Raw genomic sequence first — 21,867 nt, forward strand, 5'->3', positions numbered from 1 at the left:
GACACAGACACAGACACAGACACAGACACAGACACAGACACAGACACAGACACAGACACAGACACAGACACAGACACAGACACAGACACAGACACGCGAGTCAGCGAACGCGACACACCTAGGTAATTAATTCGTGCCGTGATTAGCGACGCAGGTGGCAGTCCATACCGTGTACTCCGTACTCCGTACTCCATACTCGTGCCGCAGCTACCTAATACAGTACTCCGTACTTCGTCCGTAATTATTCACTTTACCCATTTTGGAGCCGAATTCCTCCCGAAAAGGGCAGTGAAGGGCAGGTGCTTGGACGGTTCCGGAGCTTGGGGCCCCCCGAATCGGGCACCCCTGCCCTGCCCTGCCCTGCCCTGCCGCGTGCACGCTCACCCAGGTTCCTACGTTGGTACCCAGTAACCTGGAAGCTCCCTCTGTTCTGTGCAGCCATGACAAAGCGCAATCGCATCATAGGTATCATACGTAGGTGCCTGCTGCACTCTGTACTCTATCTGTGTACTCTATCTGTGTACTCTATCTGTGTACTCTATCTGTGTACTCTATCTGCGTGCACCTGTGTCGACGGCTGGCTGTGAACCCCTCGCCCGAACTCGATGCCATCATCAATCACTAACAAAAGTCACCTTCAACAGCGTGCCGGCGTGGGATACACTCCGCAGCCCTTACTATTGCACAGCGCTCCGTACTGGTACTGTAGTTGGCGACCGGGCTCGCCGAGAGGTGCAAAGTTTGTTTGGGACCCAGAAGAGGAGAGGAGCAGCCACGGAGCTGCATGCGTGCATCCAGGACGTACATACAGTACGTCCCGACTACCGGGTTTTTGCGCCAATCACCATAAGTTATGCTCGTCTCGCTTACGCTGTACAAAGCACGCAAAGTCTTCATGTTTGACGTACATCTACATACTCCATCCACAGTAACTTGTCTGGTGCATCTCACGTGCTTCCTCGGAGCGGGAGGAGCTATGTGGAAAGAGAACAGAATGAGGAAAGGTGATCTGCCGGCTGTGCATTGACAGGGCTTTCTGGATGAAAAGTCAAAATCCCGACAATCGAGTTCGAGTTCGGTTACTGTTGCCATGCCGGTCCCGAGAACTACACCACTCTGCGGGTTTTCTTTCATTTTTGTCTGGGCATGTACTCCGTCTGGTGGTTCTGTCTGTCCCAATATGATCAATCACCCAGCCGATCCTGTTCCCTCATCCCATCCCGTTCATAGCGTCATGCATCCATCGTAAATGAAGCCACCGGCCGGAAAAAGTACCAAAACCACTCCCTGCGCGGTCCTATGGTAGTAAAGTGGTGTCACCCGAACGCCAGAGTATTATGTTGCTTTTTGTGCCGCGCGCAAAGGCTTGGAGTGCCAGTCTCCAAGTGCCTCCCAGCGTGGTTGCTCGCAAGGGGTGGTGTGGGTGGTCCAGCCGCCGAAAAGCCCTCCGCACACAGCGGGCTACAGGATGACGCACGGTGGTGCCCCCCAAGCTAGCTCAGAGGTCACTACCATCACGAAATCTGGAGCCACTGCCCAACAATGACGGGAAAAGGAAGGAAGCGATAATTATCTTGTACACAGCTTCACATCTGAAGATGAGGCAAGCACGACTCTTCGACGAAGGTCCGAAAGCCTGGCGGCGAGCTGGCGCGCTGGTTGCGTGCCCCCGCTTCACCTCTGCATTCGGATCCATCCAAGCATGCGCTCCAGAGTTGGGTCCTCATCGATCCAGTAGCCCTTTCGCCGGTCTGCGTTGCGAAGGTCCCTGACGACGTGGTCATCGGTGACTTCGTCGAGTTCCTGTGAGGTCCTCCGGTTAGCTGTCAGGCCTTGGCCATTTCCTGGGCGACGCCGATCACTTCCTCTCCCAGCGCCTTCCACCACGTGGTTTTCGTACCCATCAATTGCGGGGGATGCGACGATCGCGATCGACATGCTTAAAACGTACCTGACGAAGTCTTTGATCGACAGCGCGTAGAGCGTTGACGTGCTTTGCGGCGGGCTTCTCGCCCCTCAATACTTGCGCACGCATTTGCACCCAGCGCATCGCCGCGGATGCCCGGAGGTAGATTTTGTGCGCCTGGAACCTTCTCGTCGACGCGTCCAGGATGATTCTACGCAACGTGTTAGTCCTCGCGGCCAACCCCGACAGCGAGCTGCCATCGCACCTTTGTAATGTCGCTTTCTGGACCTCTGTTTCGGGGACGTTGCCGGCCTGGATTCCAAGGCTGCCGGGGTTGAAGTGACCGGCGAGCACAGCTTGCGACTCGGCCGCACACTGTCTCAAGACCACGTAGCCGTCGAGGTAGTATGATTGCTGGTCTGGCGGGTTTGCCTCGCTTCGTGTGATCAGCGACGTGATGTGTATCTGCAGCGTGCGGAAATCGTTCATGAGTTCCATCACGCGCATGGCGCGGGCTTCGTTCACTGCAACACCACTGGTCAGCCAGGCCATCCCCTTCCGACTCATTGCCCCGTGGGTTTGAGGAATCACGGTGGGACACACGTCCGTCAGCCATTGCGAGAGGCGAGTTGGCCAAATCAGATGAAGTCGGGTGGTTGAGAAGCAGTGACTCGACCGACGGCGCAGATCTAATGGGTCTTTCCTTCGCGTGGAAGGGATGTTTCGCAACCGTGTCGAGTTCCTTCACAGAAGGGTGGTCGAGGTCTCTGATCGGTCGCTCGACTTGTCCGATGTTGGAGGCTTGGGAGGAAGAGAGAGATTCTGGTCGCGGTGATGAGAGCATTCTTATGGATAATGGCAGCTCAGAGAGCTCATCTACAAACGGATCAAGAGGCACAGTCCGCCGAGCGGATACAGGCGTCTGTAGACACGGCGTCGTGGCCTCAATCTCGTGGCTTTCGTGACAGATGACCAGTCAGGAGCCACAATCGGTCATGAAGATAGGGGATCGGGCCGTAGCGTCGTGAGGAAATGGAGCAGAGTTTCCAGCTGTCTGAGAAATAAACAGAGCAGGACGTTAGCGACGGTGAAGCTGGAGGCAAGTCTCACAGCACTAAGCCAGGGGAGGGCCGATGAGGCAGAGGGAGGCCGGGCCATGGACGTCACGGTTGAGGACGGCCACCAGAGTGCTTGGGTCGACAGAGAGTGACTATTGGACACTGCCTCCCTGTAGAGCATGTCGGCATGCTGCAGCGCAGCCTGTGGATCGGTCGAGGCTCTGCTGTAGATTCCGACTTTGCGGTGTCTTGATCAGCAGGCGGCGTGCAAGCCACCGACACGAGCCAGTCCTGGGCCATGACGGTGACTGGACCGAGGGCGCGGTGGGTGCAATGTTAGCAAGATGGAAATCGCAGACGAGGCGTTGGAAATGACCATGTGCAGTCGAAGCAGAAATGCAGCGAGGTGGAGTTACGGCCGCGCAGGCGTGAGTGGAGGAACGGCCATGCACCTCGTGGTGTTTGGAAATGGAAAGCGTTGGAGGCGTCGCGCTCTGGTCGCTGCATTGGAAACAGGCGAGGAGGCAAGCCAATCATGGTAGACGCCAGGCCCGCTTAGCCTTTAACTGTCGACCGGGGTCTCGGGGCACGCTAGACCTGCCCGGGGCGCCCTAGTCTTCAGGTAAAGAATTAAGCTCGGCGCCTTGACCTCATGCGGACGGCTGAGCAGATAGCCCTGGTGGACTGCGAGGCACCAGAGGCCACACAGTGACACGACTCGCATCTGGCCTGGACGTTTGCGGCAGGAACAGGCGCATGGCTTCTCACATGGCCTGCCAACGGTGCTGCTGCATGCTGCAAGCTGAAAAGCCTTCTTTTGGCCATCTGCGCGCATCACTGGTCCATCCGTCTATTTTCATCCACCACCGTGACCTCGCTTCTGCATAGCGCCAGGGTCGTTGGTGCGGGATTTTGCTCCTGGAACCGCGACTTCTCTGTGGTCAAGAAAGCGGTTTCATGAATCGGTGGCTTGAATGCCATCTGCTCAAACCTGACAGCTCATGGATCAATTGTTTTTCCATTCCCTCACCTCTACTCCAGCCTCAAGCAGCCACACGCGAGCCACAACCCACCCCCATGTCGGCTGTGCTGATGTCCACTCAGGTTCACGCATAGACACGGCAATGAGGCTGGGTCGGTTCGTCGCCTGTACCTGAGACTCATCTGACGCTCTAGTTGCAGGTCGAGACCCCGATTGAGGTGGACCCGTCACCCTAATCCTCTGTCTCACGAGAAAAGACCTGAGAGTCTTCGCACCAAACCATGACGTGACCCACGCGGATGGGAGCCGTCAGCCTCAAACGGTCGCTGAATATGGCCCGACCAATGGTCCCCAGATACTCCCCATACTCTATTTTTCCGCGCGGTCAAGCTGAACCAGACTGATCCCTGTCCAGCGTGGCTGTTGAAGTGGTCGTCATTTTCAGGGCCAAGAAACAAGGTACACCCGGCCTGTTGGTTCCGAGCAGTCATGGAGGAATACACTCAATCACGTTCCGCAATGGCCTGCAGACGTTCCTCGATCTCATCTTCCGTCAGACTCCTGAACTCATTATCCGTACCCTCCTTTCCGTCAGCTCTTGGCCCACCCACGATGCCAATCTCCAATTCGCCTTTCTTGAAGTCCACACTCAAGACTGTGCTGAGCGTGCTGATGCCTAGCTCGACGACTTCCTCCCAGCTGCCGGGGGCATGGTCCTTGTTCTTCAGCTTCTTCTCAAGGTGATTGAGTGCCTCCTGTTGCTTTGGTCCAGACGCCGTTGCTTTGTACCCAACGTAATAGCCTGCTGGGTCACATTTGTAGAGCTGGGGGCCGAACTCGTCGTCGACCGAGACCAGTGTCGTGGCTACGCCCAATGGTCGCATGTAGGCCTACGACGAGCCGTTAGCTTGCTTCCTGGTCCTGCTACTTAGCAGATTGGACGTACTCGTTGCGTGTACACCTGGTTGATGTTGGCCAATCGTTTAGCCAGAACATCACAGGGCATTTCGTACCCATTCTTGTATCTGAATTCTGCAGCCTCTCCTCTTGCACGGACGACCGAAGCTCTGGCATCAGCAATTGAGCCAGTCATAACACATCCGACCGAGGGTGAGATCTTGAAGACATGGGAGACTGAGGAGGGGTCAATCAATTTGTCCTGGGCGAAGGTTAGCGGTCAGGGCAAGGCTATTGACCACGGGGCGAGTTGTTCCATACCGGGACCTTCTTTTGCGATAACACGACAGCGCATGTCTTGCCTCTGACTCCCACGGACGTGATATTGGCTGCGGTAATTGCTTTGAAGGCATATTCTGGACGTAGATGTAAGCACGTGTCCTTTGGCTTCTCTAGGCCGACTCTTGATAGATTCTGGAGGATGCGCCGGTCACGGCAGCCGAAGACATGCGGCGCGAACGCAGAGCAGGGAAAAGTCCAGGGGATCAAAGGACGTACCGACTTGATATAACCGACCCTGATCGGAGAAGATGGTAATATGTCGATCATAACCCGCAGAGCCTGATGGGACAGTCGTCAGCTCGGTGTGTCCGACCCAGCTACAGCTACCAACACCATCAAAAGTACCGACCTGACATCTTGACTTCGGCCGACCGAGGTCCAACAAACCAATTGTAAGACTCAGACCAGCTTCGAGAATATGCTCGAGAGACGTAGCTTTGTTCAGAGGAGTGAGATGAAGACTTCTGTTGTGACTTTTGAAGCGAATAAGATGGTGTTCACCATCCTCAATCTGAGGGTGCAGAACACGCAACAGCGCGTTGCCTTGCCGTGGCACGAGCCACAGTGGCTGCTGCACCGCCACTGGCTGGCCGGGAGATGGGGAACCTTCTCCATTGGCCGGCTCTTCAAACCTCAGCTGCAGCGAATATTCTAAAATTCTTCTAGTTGGTGATATTTGCTCTTGGACGGCGTTTCTGCTGAGCTGCATTTTCTGCCGACGAAAAGGCTGTTCACCTGGACATAACAGTTGACAATGGGCCAGGCTATAATTCCAGCTTGGAAGAGACTCGGGCTGAAACTCAAATTTGCACAAGAGGTCCCTGAGACGCTTGTGGTCAATGCCAAAGTCACAGCGGAAACCCAAGCTACACTTATTCGGTCAGAGGACCGAGAACACAACACGATAGAACCACCGAGGAAGAAGCGGAAGACTGAAAGCAAGCCCAAGGAAACTGGGAGACACTCATCACCTGCTTCGAAACCCTCCCAGGACCCTACAACGAACAACGAGGTGCCATCAGGAGTGAATTTGAAGAAACAAGTGTCGTTCACAGCCGACACGAAGGGTGCATCTGCTACAACAAATGGCGGCCCCTTGCCCTCTGAATCGACCAACAGAGAAGCTCAGGCCTCGACAGCAGGCAAGAAGCAGCCTGAGAAAAAGGCCGCCAAGAACTCCCAGCAGCTTCCCGTCCAAAAGGCCGACACAGCGCTCAACTATCTCACCCAATACAACGTAGCACGACCAAGCTGGAAATTCAACAAAAACCGCGAGACTTGGATCCTAAAACATATCTTCTCTGAACGCGATATCCCTCGAGACTACGACCTTGCGCTGTCGAGATACATCCATGGGCTAAAAGGCGTGGGCGCGCGCGAACGGCTGAATAAGCAATGCATGGAGTTCGTGGCGAAGGAAAACGACAGGCAGAATGATGTCAACGAGGCCGGGGAATCGTCCAAGTCGGGAAGAGATGAGCAGTATGCTCAACGTTTCAAGAGCGAACTGGGCAATTCGACGACTTCAGATTCGGCACACGAAAACAGCGCCGACCACAACCTCGAATACCGATCTTGGATCCGAGCGCAGACACGTCCAAAGCTCCTGCTGTTGGCCATCGCCTTGGAGGATGATTCCCTCCACCTGGACGGATTGGGCCCGAGATCAGAACCCGAGCAAGCCCGTGGTGCTGGGAACGGGCCACCGCCAAAGGTCAAGAAGAAGAAGAACAGAACCGCAGTTGTCGATTATGACAGTTCCAGCTCCAGTTCTAGCTCGGACTCAAGCGAGACTGAGAGCGAGAGCGAGCTACGTGACAGCCAGGTGACGGATGACCAAACATTGGAGGACGAGACTTCAAGCAGTGGTAGCGACAGCGAGTCCAGTTCTGACGATGTGTCTAAGTCGTGACGGTCCCGTATTGTCCAGGTGGCCACCAGATTTGACGCGGCTTGTTGGAATGCTCCTAGGCCCTCGCCTCTCCCGTGACCCATGTTATTCTAGTGTGTAGGCATGAGAGGCGGCATCATGACGGCGAATCACTGTAGATAGCTTACTTCCATATTGAGCATCAACCATATGAAAGCATCACCAGTAACAAAATGCGCCGAGCATGAACAAGATGTCTGTTGGGGGTCCTCCGACTTGATGGCCCTCGGAGATTTGTGCAGTTTGTGCAGTTTGCGCAGTTTGCAGAGTTTGTCCTGTTGGGGAGCTGCCAGGGGCGGCCGGCTGAGGCGGGTGTTGTCGTGGCAGTGGATGAATCAGTGGTGCCTGGAGTGAGTGGGTACGCAGGAGCCACTCTTGCCGTCATCTTGCTCACAAGACTTGAAGACCGCCCGCGATTGCCAGTGCCAACTCTCACCTGGTGCGACAGTCATCTAGGCGATCCTCTCATCCCAATCAACGACCTGCCTTCCTCCTTTCCTTCTTATCATCCTTTCATCCCAACTTTCATCTCTTGCCGTTTGTTTTCTTTCCCTGGTTAGCAATTGGTGGTTGTCATAATGAAGAACAGTCTCGTCATCGCAGCAGCTGCGCTGCTCGGTGCCGCCGATGCTGGCATGCATCGCATGAAGCTCCAGAAGGTGCCATTGACGGAGCAACTGGTAAGTTCGCTAGTCTGCCTTTCTCGAAATGCATAGCCTGACATCAAATGGCAGAGCGCTGCCAACATCGGCGATCATATGCGAGCCCTTCGCCACAAATACACGCAGAAGCCCATCGGTGGCCCATCTGAAGACATCTTTAGAGATACCTCTATCCACCCTGATGGCCCGCACGAGGTTCCCGTCGAGAACTTCCTCAACGCGCAATGTGAGCAATGTGACTGCCTCTGTCATCTTCACCTAGCTAATCTCAAGCAGACTTCAGCACCATCGCCCTTGGCACACCCGCCCAGGAATTCAAGGTCGTCCTCGACACCGGGAGCTCCAACCTCTGGGTTCCTAGCTCTTCCTGCGGCTCCATTGCCTGCTACCTTCATCAAAAGTACGATTCGTCCGCTTCCTCCACGTACAAGAAGAACGGCTCCGACTTCGGCATCCGATATGGCTCTGGTGAAGTGGCGGGTTTCATATCTCAAGACGTTTTGCGTATCGGAGACCTCAAGATAAAGGACCAACTGTTCGGAGAGGCTACCAGTGAACCTGGTCTGGCTTTCGCATTTGGCCGTTTCGATGGCATCTTGGGTCTGGGCTACGACACCATCTCTGTCAACCACATCCCTCCCCCGTTCTACAACATGATCGACCAGAAGCTCCTCGACGAGCCGGTCTTTGCTTTCTATCTCGGCAACACCGAAGACGGCACGGAATCCGAGGCCACTTTTGGTGGTCTCGACAGCAGCCACTACACCGGCAAGCTGATCAAAATCCCACTCCGACGAAAGGCTTACTGGGAAGTCAACCTCGACTCGATCACCTTTGGAAAGGACACCGCCGACCTTGACAACACCGGTGTTATCCTCGACACCGGCACTTCGCTGATTGCCCTGCCCAGCACACTCGCTGAACTTCTCAACAAGGAAATTGGTGCCAAAAAGGGCTTCAATGGCCAATATACTGTCGAATGTGACAAGCGCGACTCGCTGCCTGACATCACCTTCACGCTCAGCGGGTACAACTTCTCCATCACTGCTCATGACTACATCCTCGAGGTCCAGGGCTCCTGCATCAGCAGCTTCATGGGCATGGACTTCCCAGCTCCTACCGGGCCGCTTGCAATTCTTGGTGACAGGTCAGTAATCTCAACACCGGTTCTCGTTCTATCCCGTGCTAACATGATTTTCTGCAGCTTCTTGAGGAGATGGTACAGCGTCTACGACCTGGGCAGCGACTCAGTCGCTCTGGCTAAAGCCAAGTAAATGGGCCACGGCTTTGCCTGAGTTTACTGTATCAAAATGGCGATTGCTGAAAGGAACCGGAAATTGAACCACAACCTGAGTGACGGGAGTTGAGCAGTGCAGTATATACAGTACATGGCTTCCTACCACCAGCTTAATAGTGTACATCGACACTAGCGTTGCAGTGCTGTTTTGGCACAGGCACTAGCCGGAAAGTACCTCGAAGCTTTCGTACACAATGTCAATGATAAACTCCAAGTTGGTCTTTAGAAGGACAATGGCAGGCATTCCCTAATCTGGTGATGGAACGAAAAGGTCTCGTGATCGCATGACGGTCTTTATTGCGCCTTTTGGCCGCTGTCCCCTCGTGCCCGTGCCCCTGCAGTGACGGCATCTAGTTAGCGGACAGCCGTCGGATCCCTTCCGTGCCTTGCGAGTACCTATATGATTGGTGGCTACGAGTGTGGAGATGTCTGTCTGAACATAAAAGAAGCTCGCTGGACTGCTGCGGGTGGGAATGTCCACCCTCGGATACTGAGCACATCCACTGCACCCAGCGCAATTGAGCTGTTTGGAGCTCGTCGGAGCCCATCAAACCTGAAAGCTGTCCACATAGCACCTGAACTAGCCATCCGTTTCTCTGCCCAACGACTCCCAGTGCATACCCAGTACTCCGTACCACAGTATAGCCAGCACCCGGTGTACCTACTGGGCTTTTACCTATCCGGATTCAACTTGCCGACAGACCCTGACTCGCCTCGTCGTGCGCTCTCCCACACGCGCATTCCGACACCACAGCCAATTACTCCATTTATCAACAGATCCCACTGCAGCCTTTGTTGTCTCGCATAACAAGCTACCGACAGAGTCACTGTTTCTCCTCACGCAGCTACATCGCCCCGAGCCGCATTTCGCATTCCTTCTCTTTGCCATCAAAACGACCTCGCTGCCATTCGCATCGCGCTACCCCGACGCCCGCTAGTTCAGACAAAAGTCGCATTGCCTGTCTAGGCCGAACTCCGCAGATACTCGCAAATACCTCATCCGCCGCAATACGTACCCTCCCTTGAAGGCCTCGATCTCTGCGCGCGCAGCGGGTTCAGCAAGTCTCGTCATTTTCGCACGGCCGAGACTGTGTGGAGCACATTGCTGCCTGTCTACCACGGTGCGCTCAACTTGATCCGCTTCTATTCTGAGAGCACCTACATGCGCCGATCAATGTTCCTGTCGCGTTCGGCATGTTACTTCGACTTCCCAAAAACCTCCACTATCCTATCACCATCACAAAGATCGAGAAACTGGTCGGCGACCCTGTTGCCCGCAATGACGCCATCTTCCTGTATTCATACACGATTAAGCTGAGAGAAGAGGAACGGTATGAGGTGAGGAAAGAGGAGGACATACCGTGGGTGGAAAAGAAGTTTGTCACGCATTTCTCCAGCACTCTTGATGGCACGATAAAAGCATGGAGGGTCTGGCAAGGGGACGTCCTGACAGCTCCGTAAGTGCCTCCGAGAACATCTGTGGAGGAGTGATCCCTGACTGGCGCGCAGTGTCGACGTCTGCGAAATCGAAGAGGAGTGTACGCATGCTGTCCAGGCTCTTGGCATGTGTATCAATTGCGGTAAAGACATGACCATGTAAGTACATCGTTGGTGACAAATGCTGAACAAGGAACTGATGCTGGCTAGTGTTGCAGTGGGAAGCGAAACTACAGACGCCGACCGCGCCCCCATCCGCATGGCACACGATACCGCTCACCTCACCATTAGCAAAGAAGAAGCAAGCAGGATCGATGAGGAAGCGAAGCGCCGGCTGCTATCTTCTCGCAAGCTCTCATTGGTGGTCGATCTCGATCAGACAATCATCCACGCTGCAGTTGAGCCCACCATCAGAGAGTGGATGGAAGACAAGGACAATCCAAACCACGATGCCGTGAGCGACGTGCGGGCATTTCAGTTGACCGACGATGGCCCGGGCATGAAGGGCTGCTGGTACTACATCAAGCTGAGACCTGGCCTTGCTGAGTTCCTGGACCATATCTCACAGCTCTACGAACTCCACATTTACACCATGGGAACACGTCAATATGCCACCGAGATTGCCAAACTCGTCGACCCGGAGAAGAAATACTTCAGTGACCGCATACTCAGTCGAGACGAGAGCGGCAGCATGATCGCCAAGAACCTCGAAAGACTGTTCCCTGTTGACACCAAGATGGTTGTCATCATTGACGACCGCGGTGACGTCTGGAAATGGAGCGCCAACCTTATTCGGGTCACTCCCTTCGACTTTTTTGTTGGCATTGGAGACATCAACTCCAGTTTCCTGCCCAAGAAGCAAGAGATACAAGCCACGCCGACAGCTGAGCCTAAAAAGATCACAGCCAATGGTGCGGACGACGGCGCAAACGGCGAAGGTGAACGCAACGGCAAGGCCGAAGACGGAACGTCCACCATTCAGAATGGCACCGCAGCGCTAGAACAGCTGATCGCAATGAGTGGCAGTGACAGCCCTGCAGTACGCGAATTGCAAACCAAAGACCAAGAAGAGATCATCAAGGTTCAATTAGAAGACAAGCCCCTTCTTAAGATGCAGCTCCAGCAAGACCAGAAGGACGAGGCTGAAGCGGCCGCCAATGGCGAAGCGGCTACGTCCCAGTCCACAGAATCAGACTCGAGCGACTCTTCGGACTCGTCAGAGTCAAATTCAACCCCCAAGCAGAAAGGGCGGCACAGCATCCTGAAAAACGACGATGAAGAGCTCATTCACCTCGAGGCGACGTTGACAAAGGTGCATGAAGCCTTTTTTGCTGAATACGACCGAAAGCGACTAGGAGGGAAAGGGGGCCGAGTTGCCGAATTGACTGGCAAGCGTAAGGAGCCACTGCCAAGTCGAGACGATAACGAGGGTCAGTCCTTGGAGCTGAGATTTGTGCCGGACGTCAAGAGAGTCATGCCAGCCATGAAAATGAGAGTTTTGGCAGGGGTCAGGATCGTTTTCAGCGGCGTCTTACCACTGGGGACCGATATCCAGAATGCCGACATCAGCACGTGGGCGAAGACATTCGGCGCCACCATCACAGACAAGATATCCAGGGACGTCACCCACGTGATAGCTGCTCGTCCAGGCACTGCCAAGGTCAAGCAAGCGGTGAAGCGTGGCATCAAAGTCGTCGGGACGCCATGGCTGATAGCGTCTATGCAACAGTGGCGCAAATTGGATGAACGACCGTACCTGCTGGAGGGAGTCCAGAAACAGAAACATGAGACCTCGAGCGATTTAGGTGACAATCTCGACAAGGCAGGTGGAAATGTCAATGATTTCCTTCTCAGTTCGTCCGACGGGGAAACGACCGGGCTCGACACGGAAGACGACCAGCCCAGACGGAAACGGCTCAAACTGGATACCTCGAACGAGGACGAGGCCGAGGAGTATGAGGAAGTTGTCGATGATGGCAGTCCAGTCACCATCAATCAGGACGAGTGGGCTGATATCGATGCCGAGTTGAAAGAATTTCTTGGTAGCGACGCTGAGAGCGAAAGTGATACCGACTCGGTGAGCTCTGCTTTAAGTATCCGAGACAGCCGGAGAGGCAAGAGACGAAGAGACGATGATGACGACGGAGACAATAGCTCAGCCAGCGACGTGGATCGATCACCCGGGCGCAGGCGAAACGGTACAGGTAGCGGCCTGAAGAAGGTCAAAAACATCGACAGCGAACGCGAATCAGAGGCCACCGACACACCGACAGCAGGCACAACAGAGGAGCAAATCCGTCTCGAGCAACGACAGGCCGAAGAAGCACAAGAGCGTGAAGACGAGGCGGTGGAAGACTCGGATGACGAGCTAGCGCGAGAACTGGAGCGGGAGCTGGAGGAGTATGACGCCGAGTAATGAGCCTGCAGTCCAGCTGGGTGATTCGTTACTTGAGCCTCGACCATCTCTTGGAAATCTGTGCCCGAGTCTGTGACTGTGATTGAATGTCGTCTTCATAGCGCGGCGTTGGGACTCGGCTTCGACATTGGGCATGAGCATCAGTGAAGGCCATTACACCGCATCGATTCAGGGCATGGACACGGCTTTGGAGGATAGCATAGCATAGTATGGCATGGCATGGCACAGCATAGCATGGCGTACCACAGCCCAGGGAGCTATCGGGTGAAAGCGCGCTATTACAAGAAGATGACTGCAACATGTATTCTTTGGCCCTCGTCAATATCATAATGCGCTGGACACAGGGTACCATACCACCAATACACGGGACCGTGTGGTCTCTCGATTCGTCGCCCCTGCTGTCGAGTCTCGGTTCCGCATAAACGTCACGGCGAGCGAAAGGATGGGCTGCAACGCGGCGTTTTGTCACGCCTCAACGGCCAGCATCTGCGCATTTGCTTGATACCTCCTCTCCCATTCAGCGCGTATCGCATGAACGCTTCGGACTTTGTCTTCAGCCCCAAAGCGTTCCTTTCGATTGTACGGAGTACTGTGTAGACGACACCATGCGACATGTGCGCATTCGGGGGGCGAAGAGGCTCGCACAGGGAAATTTCAACTTCATCTCACCGGCCAACTCCCGGATTGCAGCTCACTTGGCGAATCGTGTCTTTGTTTTCTAGACATGATTAACCACTCTTGGGGCCCTCTGTGGCTCTCGCTGTCAAGCTTCCTCTTCTAGCTCAAGCCTGCTGCAGGCTCACTCACCCCGCTGACGGCTGAGCGACGGTCAAACATCCCATTGCTTCCCATATTCAACTATGGCTTCGAAAGAACCGAAGAACCGACATGACCCTGCATCCTGCCCCAGGTCCACCATGTCGGTACTCCGTGCGCATCTGTCATATTCTAGGCCCTCGCTGACATCCTCCGTGTTATCTGCTCGGCGCACTCTGTGATCGACCTCCGATGCGTTCACACGAGAGAAACCAGTGCCTTATAGACCCTGCCTACGATCGTCGGGCTCGAGCCCTGGGGCGAGTGGAAATGAGCGCTTGACATCTGCCTGGCGACGGAAAAGTCGAAAGCGACACGAAAAAGTAGAATGTTGGCGGCAACTCCGACTCATGTGAATGGCGCACCAGAGATCTCGGACGGAGCACAAGACTCTGCTCCAAGGTCGTGGAACAACCTAAGGAGATGGAGTGTCCGGAAGAGCCAAGCCAGTGCTATGCACAACGAGCAGGACCGCTCCAATACAGGGTTATCAGGTACCGGGGTCAACGAGAACTATACCACACATCGCGATGGAGATGAACAGTCACGCCGAAGCCACGCAGTTGCCATTCCTGCCTTGAGACATGTCATTGTACTCCTCGCTTTCTCCCTGCCGATCGTTGCGCTCGCCCTCGTCGTCAAAGTCCCGGAGTGGTACGCCTTTGAAGCAGAGAACTGGGTGTCGAATTCTTTTACACACTGCAATTTCAATGGCGAGTTTACGCCTCTGGACGAACCCACCTTGGGCCTTTGGGATCCGGAGGGCTTCTTCTACATCACGGTCTCCTGGGGCAAAATGGCTTTCTCGACGGCAAAGTTGATCGATATTGTTTGGGACATAGTTGTTGGACGGGGGGGACAAGCTCTGCTGGCATTCGTCACGTTTAAGGTCTCGTCGCAATACTTGGCCCTGGCGATGGTGAAAGCGCCCGTGTCCTACAACACTTTCGAGTCCCTGGCATTTGTACCTCCCACTTTGGTCAGGACAGTTCGACTAGCTGGAGATCTACTGACGAACCGGGGCTGGCAGGCGAGGTTGATCATGGTTTGGATCATCTTGAGCTCGCTGTTCGTTCTCTGCTTTTCCTCTCTGATCACTGCCATGTCGGGTTACAGCAGCAACATCAACGCAGTGATGCCAAACCACGAAAATGAATCAGTCTTGTGGTCCAATTTTCAAGTAGTTCAATTCGCCGTCAATGATGCCGAGCGAATTGGCCATTCTGGACCGCTCTTCATTACTACGGGAGATATCTGTGTCCAGAGCGGCTTCCGCGACGACGATGACGACGAGGATGGCGACAGTGGGAGGTACTTTGCTAAAAGGTATCTCGCTGCGGCAAACCCTCCCAGCCGACGTGACGACGAGGACGAGAACGAGGACGGCAATGCAGACGGCATTGGGGAGGTGCCTTGGGAGTATGTCCCGGCCAACTGCACAACGTTTTGGCATATTGTGCAATACGTGAGCACCTACGGGCTTCAAGCCAAGAATCATACAGAAAGTACGATTGCTTTCAACGGGACGACCCACAAGCTTGCTGCCCCGGCGTTAGATATTACCACTTCCTACTCGCCAACCGCACTTTCCACATTGTCAACGTACCTCAATACCTTTTCGATGTCCTCGCCGCCAGCTCAAGGTTCGCTCTCCTCGGTGTCTGAACTCACAGACAACACTTTCTGGGTTTACGACGATGAAACCTATTCTCTCTCCTACGTCCTCGACAACGCCACGTGTCGCTATTCTAAATGGCACAACTGGGGTTTCTCGTTCCTGTTCTTGTTTTCCACCTCTCTGCTACTCGCCATATGGTCCGTGGGGACCTATGCGCTGTGGTTGTATACACATCTCCACAGTTCCCAGGACCAAGTTTCTCGCCTCAATTCGACGGGCGGGATCTACCGCTCAAGTTTTACACTTGTCGAAGCTATGAAGCGAGACTTGGGTCCCGGCGCCGTTACCCCAGAGCTCAAGGAATGCGAGATCCGGAGCTTGGTCAGTCGACGACGTGGACGTGTAATCCATGGCGTCGGCAATATGGACACAGGGCCATCACCGATACTCTGCGAGCCTGAGAAGAACTTGACCACTTCTCCTTCCACGACCTCACCAACCAGCCAATTCCCGACAATACGCTGGCGCGCACTGCGCTCCTGGGTATCTCCATCAATGCACCCGAGACCCAGCCATGCAGACGAGATGCAATCTTCCGCAAACAGTGTCTTCACACATGCAAATTCAACCTTTTCATCAACCTCACAACATCCCATCCTACATTACCCTGCTTCACCAGGAAGGACCATGACCATGACATCTCGAATATCTTCCCTAGCATCTCCTCTGACAGAAGTTCCTCCTGAATTCGGCTTCTCACCAGCGACACAGGCAGGCATACTCGACGAGACCAGCGACGTTAGCGGTACCGATCCCTCCGAGACAAGGACCTCGGGCAGGCCTCGACCGCGGCTGAGTCTGAGTCGAGCGATACGCCTATCAACGCAGGGCGGGACCAATCCGCGAGCGGCGTCGTTGCTTTCAGCGTCCTCCACAGCACCAAAATGTGTCTCGTCGCCTGGTCCTGTCACGCCGTCGGATGACTCTCCTTCCACCATCTCCCCTATACCGGAGGACAAAAAGTACGAAGACGCTGTGAGATGGAGGAACGACCTGGGCGACGATTGAAGCAGACATTGGTGCTCCTTGCATCTCTCCTCCCCGTATCGTGGTCAGCCCCTCAGCCCCTCCTCTCCATTCTCCATTGGCCAGTATGGAGACGACCTAGGAAATCGAACCCTCACCACTACCTGTTCAGTCCGGGAGGTACTCTCCTCACATGACGGGGTAATAGGTCAAGCACCGCCCTGGTATGCATGCGTACAGCAGCCCTTGACTCCACGATACCAAAATTACGGCATATAGTTCATAACGACTCGCAACTTGAAATGCTTTTTTCCACCTGAAAAGCCACCCGCGATCGGACAGCGTCGGAACAGAATGCTGGAAAGCCCCGCCGCCATGTTCGGACCCGATCCATGCCCTGGAGCATTATATCTAGGCGGCCTGACCATCTGCATAGTTCGTCTTCTCACGCACGCAGTAGTGATGGCGACGCGAGCCCATCGCGGACCCGAGGACATGCGAACTGACTGATTGACTGATCTCAATGATTTGGAAAAATGAATTTAGCGATCTTGGGTGCTACGAGACAGAGGGCCAAGAAATCTGTGCCGACGGTACGGAGTGTTCATGACATGGACGTGTATGTGTATATACAGTAACTCGAGCTCATGACCATGACCATGACCATGACCATGACCATGAGCTCTTCCTTTAATGTATTATGAAGCGCAGGGTAAAATGGCAATTGCAACGTTACGGACGACCGCGATCCTCTTCGTCACGGTATCTCCTGATGAAGCGCGTGTGCTTGGTTCTTGGTCTTGGTCTTTGTTTCTGAATCCTCTGACCGTCGAGAGAGGATAAGGACGTGCTGATGTGACGGTGAGAAAAAGTTTTGACACCGACGATTAGAGAGAGAGACACCATGCTCTCGATCAGTGCATTCAAGGCTGTCGCGTCTATCACGTCATCTTCGTGGCGAGACTGGTGAAAGCACCCGTATACTGTGAAGATGCTCCCAATGTCTCGGTTTGGTCCTCTGCTCTCTTCTCTTCTCCTCTTCTATGCTCTCCTCTGCTTTGCTTCGCCTCCCCTGCCCTGCCCTGCCATGTCATGCCCACGGTCTACCATCTCCAGTCGTGTATACAGCTTGAGCGCAATCTCGCCCATTTGAGGCCTGCCTAATCCTCGCAGTCCGTGGCGTGGCGTGGCGTGGCGCGGTAGGGGACAAAATTAGAATCCCGCCAAACTTCGATACCGTCGCTCCCGAACGCGCTAGACGACGAGCTCGGATTGGATGTCGTCGTGTTGAGCAACTCTGTAATTGACCATAGCTGTCGCTGTGGCTGTCGCTGTGGCTGTCGCTGTGGCTGTCGCTGTGGCTGTCGCTGTAGATGTCCTCGTACTGTACTGCAACAGGCCAGACCGCTCCATCTGCACCATATCACATGTCACATATCACATACCACATACTACACGCTACACGCTACACGCTACATACCAGTCTTGATGAACGGCGTGCGCTGTCTAGGTCTCGGTTGCTTGACATCAGACTTCGTTAGGCGAGCTAGCAGTACGTGTCTGCAATTGAGCGGGAACAAAACCAGAGACGGGGACAAGGATAATGTCTGCCGCTCACACTGGACAACGGTGAGGACTTGTCGTGCTTGGTGTTTGTCCGGATGGAACGGGAAGATGATACTGTATCTATCCCCCGGAAATGGGATGCGGCACTCCCCATGTGGAATGATGATTCGTTTCGTGCGGTGCGGTATGCTGTGTGAATTGGTTGAGCCGGGCTCTAATAGGCAGAACAACCGAACCAAGATGGTCGAGCAGCGAGATGGAAGAAGAGACCTTTTCTTCACTGCCGTCATCGTCCCCGTCGTAGCGGACTCGTTGGAGCCTGCTCGGGGTGCTGCTACAAGACGTGGAGGATGCTTCTTGCCTCGACTACGATGCGGGCTCTAAAGCCTGCCGATGTGTTTGATCAGTGTCGAAAGAAGTTCTCCTCGAGAAGAGTCCGGGTGGTGCCTGTCTCGAAGGGCGACTCGCTGGGCGGTAGATTATTCAACCATTCAGTCGCAAGTAAGGTCGATTGCCGGGTGCGTCAGGTCTTGACACTCGAGCTACTCAGGTCCTTCTCCATAGATACATTGCTGGGACCCTCGGAAGATACCGTGGCCTCTCGAGCTTTGCGTTCTATTTCCCGCTTCTCCCGGGCACGTCTCGCGTGCTGCCGTCGAAGGTTGATCGGCTGGTACACCTCGTTGAAATTCATCACCACTCCCAAGAATCGTAGATCCACGTCTGGCTGATGAGCCAGGTCGTACAATAACATACTCACTCGCGATCTGAATTCAGCGGACAGATTCAGTTGTCTTGACCTTAGAAGGCTGAGATGAGTTTCATCGTCCGTTGTGCTCAGGTTGACGTTCGATGGCGCAAGAGAAGGTTCGTTTTCTTCCGCGACTAACTGTGCGCCTTTTAGAAGTGCTCCGCCTGTTGGTGTGCTGGCTCTCGAGTCTCCAAGTACGTCCTTCTCTGTGATGCCCCATTTACCTTGAGCGGTTCGTCGCTCTATCTTGGCACTGAACTGCTGCCGTCTCGTATACTCGGCAACACTGTACGAGTAAAGCGAATCGATGACTTCGCGGTAAGCGAGCATGCATTTCAAGATGTGATGTACCTGCACAATCAGGCTGTCTTCTTGTTGGCCAGTGACCGGATGCCGTTGTTGGCCGATAAGCCCCTTTTTGGTGATGTTGTTGAGATAAGTCGTGTGAGCTTCGATCAAATCATCAAGTGTGGCTTCGGGCTTCTGGAGAGCGTCCTCGAGCTTTTTCCAGCTAGCTTCGATGACCTCAAAGAGCAGATAATACTGCAGCTGATTGACAAAATGGACCATCTCGGCCACGACGCATCGTGACCGCTTCCAGTCATTGCCTAACTTGTCGCTGACGGCAGCCAGCACTCCTCGACCCCCGGTCATACTGCGTTTGCAAGTTGAGGCGAGAGAGTATTCGACCCTTTTGATTCTCCACAACAAGTTGAAGATTTTCAGGTACTGTGTGTTGGCCCATTGAGTGATGACAACATCGCAAGGGGCGCTGATCTTGTACTCCAGAGTGAAGCAGTCCCATCCAATCTCGCCGCTGGAAAGCTCAAGCATACGCGCATCCAGCCGGCGCAGGACTTCGGCGTCGTCGTATTGTGCATTAGAATGTCGAATTGCGTGTTCGAGCTGGGAAGTGAGGTTGTGTCTGTACATGGAGTTCACCGGCCGATCCAGGTGTTGAGCTAGTGACTCGATGAGTAGATCAAAAAAGTCACCCTGCGCCAGCAGCATGTACTTCTTTATCGCTGTCAGGTGAGTAAACAGGCCAAACTTGGTGGACATCAGGTTAGTCAGGCGGGACATGGTTGTGCGGTAGGCGACGTCGATGGACTGAGAGAGATTGGAGGTGTTCCCGTAGTCCAAAGACCTCGAGTTTGACTTCGAGTATTGGATCACCCAGTCGGAGTCTCCACAATTGTTGCGGATGAAGTTGAGGGATTTGCCAATGAGGAAGACTTTCCTGGCAAATTCGGAAGATATGATGGAGGGCACCATGGCCGTGTCGAGCTTGTACTTCTCCTCCCAAACAGAGGTAGCCACGTGCCTATGATCGATCGCCGGCTGAGCGTTCGGATCTGGTTCTGTTATGAAAAATTCATGGTAAGGATCGATTAATTCTCCGTCGTAGATCCAGTGCTTGAGCATCTCGTAGAAGGGGCGAGCCACCTGTGCCAGAATCTTCTCGGCGAAAGAGGCGACGAAGGGATCACCATGGGACGAGGACAGATTGTGGATGAGAGACAACAGTTGGCCGCCTCGCTTCTGCTTTGAGTCTTCAACGATCAGTTTCATGAGGCGCAGACCCATAGTCGCATCCCTGGTCCATATCAGACACCTCTTCAAAGTCACACCCGTCAAGCGCACGGACTTCTGATCCTGGGTATTCTGCACAGTCACCAAGGCTTGTCGGATTTCGGTTTCCAGCGATGCCACGAGACTTAAATAGGAGCGTAGTTCGTTGTTGATGGCAGAACGGAGACTCTGATCAATGAGACCTCCATCTTGACCAGCGGCGTACTCTGCCAACCCTCGATACAGCAGACAAGGTTCAGCGAGTGCATGAAGCAAAGACAGAATGGGAACCGGCAGTGTAGGGGGCAGTTTGAGGCATGTCGCGTCGGTAAAGTCAAGATGCGCGGAGGAAACGCCTTGAAGATTGAAGGGTAAATCTCGGAGCAGATCCAATTCGGAGGGAAACAATACTCGTGCTTTCAGCTTGGCTTGAGCTGCTTGTTGCGGCTGTGGCTGTTGCTGTTCCTGGTCCGCCTCCGGCGGTTGTGTCCGGCCATCCTCCTCTACAGCCGCCTCAACATCTGCTTTGGGCTGACTTAATTTTGCTGAGAAAGCACGGCCCCTGCGCAATGATGGTTGTGGTGGTATTGCATCGACATCGTCGTGCTCGTGCTCGTGCTCGTGCTCCTCTTCATCCTCATCTGCCACAAACGGCTTACCCGGAGACAAGGTATGACGGCGTGGAATGTTTGCGAGCTGATTGGAATCGACCAGTGGGTTTCGAGGAGGCGGTTCGGCGCGAGCGTTGTCGGACAACTTGTAGAGTAGATAGAGAATAGCCCATTTCTGGTTAAGGACCGGGATAGCGAGCAGTCTCGAGTAGAGGTTACTGAACCGAGCGGCCTTCTCTGGAGACGCATTTTCGCGCAACAGCTTCCGCTTGATCAGATCTTGGGCCTGGTTTGTGTCTGGAGGCAGTCTACTGTCTGCGCTCAGGACAATCTCTTTTGCATTCTGGATAGCGGTGTCAATGCGGAACTCGATCTCGGTGTCATCTTGGTCGGCACCAGGAGGAATGAGGCTCTCGAGCAGGGATGTCAACGTCCCTTCGATGCGATTCAGTCGTGGGTCTGCCATTGGCGGCGCGGTGGTGTCCGGCTTCACCGTGCATGACAACGAGACCTCGGCAGAGTCGTGTCTGTTGGCGGAAGTCGCACTCGAAGAGAATCACTGCATTTGTTTGTGTGTGTTTGTGTGCGCGGGGATGTCGCGTTGCGCTCGGGTTGACGTGTCTGTGGCTGTGGCTGTGGTGGCTGCCGTCGGTTGTGGCTGCGCCTAAACAATGTACCACAGTTACGTCCACAGTAACTGGGCCGAGTACGGAGTACGGAGTAGGGACTTTGGGCGATAGGTGGGTGATCACGTTTGGCGCCCCCAGGTGCTTCTTAGGTGCTTCTAAGAGCGGTTTAGTTTACGAGGTCTTACGGCTCCGGTTGTGGTCTGGCTTCAAGGCACGCCGGCTAGGCTCCGCCCCGAAAGCAGTCCATTCCCAATCTTCACAGTCCATTCCAGCTCGGTAGGCGTGGTCCAGATCAGGGTGCCACCGCCTCCAGCCATCGGTTTGCTTGCGATGCTCGAAGCGAGTCAACGC

At 54.4% G+C, this 21,867-nt stretch overlaps 7 protein-coding genes across 7 annotated transcripts; 4 read left to right on the forward strand and 3 right to left on the reverse strand.

Annotated features, from left to right (window-relative positions):
* Positions 1-1,674: 1,674 nt before the first annotated feature.
* G647_10398 (uncharacterized protein) lies at positions 1,675-2,413 on the reverse strand (the record flags this gene model as incomplete). The annotated part of the gene is made up of 3 exons (XM_008726389.1): positions 1,675-1,803; positions 1,952-2,117; positions 2,172-2,413. 3 exons carry the CDS (start codon positions 2,411-2,413, stop codon positions 1,675-1,677), a joined length of 537 nt encoding a protein of 178 aa, XP_008724611.1.
* Positions 2,414-4,449: 2,036 nt separating this feature from the next.
* G647_10399 (uncharacterized protein) lies at positions 4,450-5,541 on the reverse strand (the record flags this gene model as incomplete). Its single annotated transcript, XM_008726390.1, has 5 exons — positions 4,450-4,836; positions 4,893-5,105; positions 5,165-5,259; positions 5,402-5,464; positions 5,535-5,541. The coding sequence occupies 5 exons, from the start codon at positions 5,539-5,541 to the stop codon at positions 4,450-4,452; spliced, it is 765 nt and encodes a 254-aa protein (XP_008724612.1).
* A 398-nt stretch (positions 5,542-5,939) lies between these two features.
* G647_10400 (uncharacterized protein) lies at positions 5,940-7,097 on the forward strand (the record flags this gene model as incomplete). The annotated part of the gene is made up of 1 exon (XM_008726391.1): positions 5,940-7,097. The coding sequence occupies one exon, from the start codon at positions 5,940-5,942 to the stop codon at positions 7,095-7,097; it is 1,158 nt and encodes a 385-aa protein (XP_008724613.1).
* Positions 7,098-7,693: 596 nt separating this feature from the next.
* Positions 7,694-9,051, forward strand: G647_10401 (vacuolar protease A; the record flags this gene model as incomplete). Its single annotated transcript, XM_008726392.1, has 4 exons — positions 7,694-7,795; positions 7,850-8,003; positions 8,054-8,924; positions 8,982-9,051. 4 exons carry the CDS (start codon positions 7,694-7,696, stop codon positions 9,049-9,051), a joined length of 1,197 nt encoding a protein of 398 aa, XP_008724614.1.
* A 1,217-nt stretch (positions 9,052-10,268) lies between these two features.
* G647_10402 (uncharacterized protein) lies at positions 10,269-12,927 on the forward strand (the record flags this gene model as incomplete). Its single annotated transcript, XM_008726393.1, has 3 exons — positions 10,269-10,531; positions 10,584-10,670; positions 10,722-12,927. 3 exons carry the CDS (start codon positions 10,269-10,271, stop codon positions 12,925-12,927), a joined length of 2,556 nt encoding a protein of 851 aa, XP_008724615.1.
* A 1,144-nt stretch (positions 12,928-14,071) lies between these two features.
* On the forward strand, positions 14,072-16,429 carry G647_10403 (uncharacterized protein; the record flags this gene model as incomplete). The annotated part of the gene is made up of 1 exon (XM_008726394.1): positions 14,072-16,429. The coding sequence occupies one exon, from the start codon at positions 14,072-14,074 to the stop codon at positions 16,427-16,429; it is 2,358 nt and encodes a 785-aa protein (XP_008724616.1).
* A 2,047-nt stretch (positions 16,430-18,476) lies between these two features.
* On the reverse strand, positions 18,477-21,353 carry G647_10404 (uncharacterized protein; the record flags this gene model as incomplete). The annotated part of the gene is made up of 1 exon (XM_008726395.1): positions 18,477-21,353. The coding sequence occupies one exon, from the start codon at positions 21,351-21,353 to the stop codon at positions 18,477-18,479; it is 2,877 nt and encodes a 958-aa protein (XP_008724617.1).
* Positions 21,354-21,867: the final 514 nt, after the last annotated feature.

Source organism: Cladophialophora carrionii (genome assembly GCF_000365165.1).
Source record: "Cladophialophora carrionii CBS 160.54 unplaced genomic scaffold supercont1.15, whole genome shotgun sequence".
Lineage (NCBI taxonomy): Eukaryota > Fungi > Ascomycota > Eurotiomycetes > Chaetothyriales > Herpotrichiellaceae > Cladophialophora > Cladophialophora carrionii.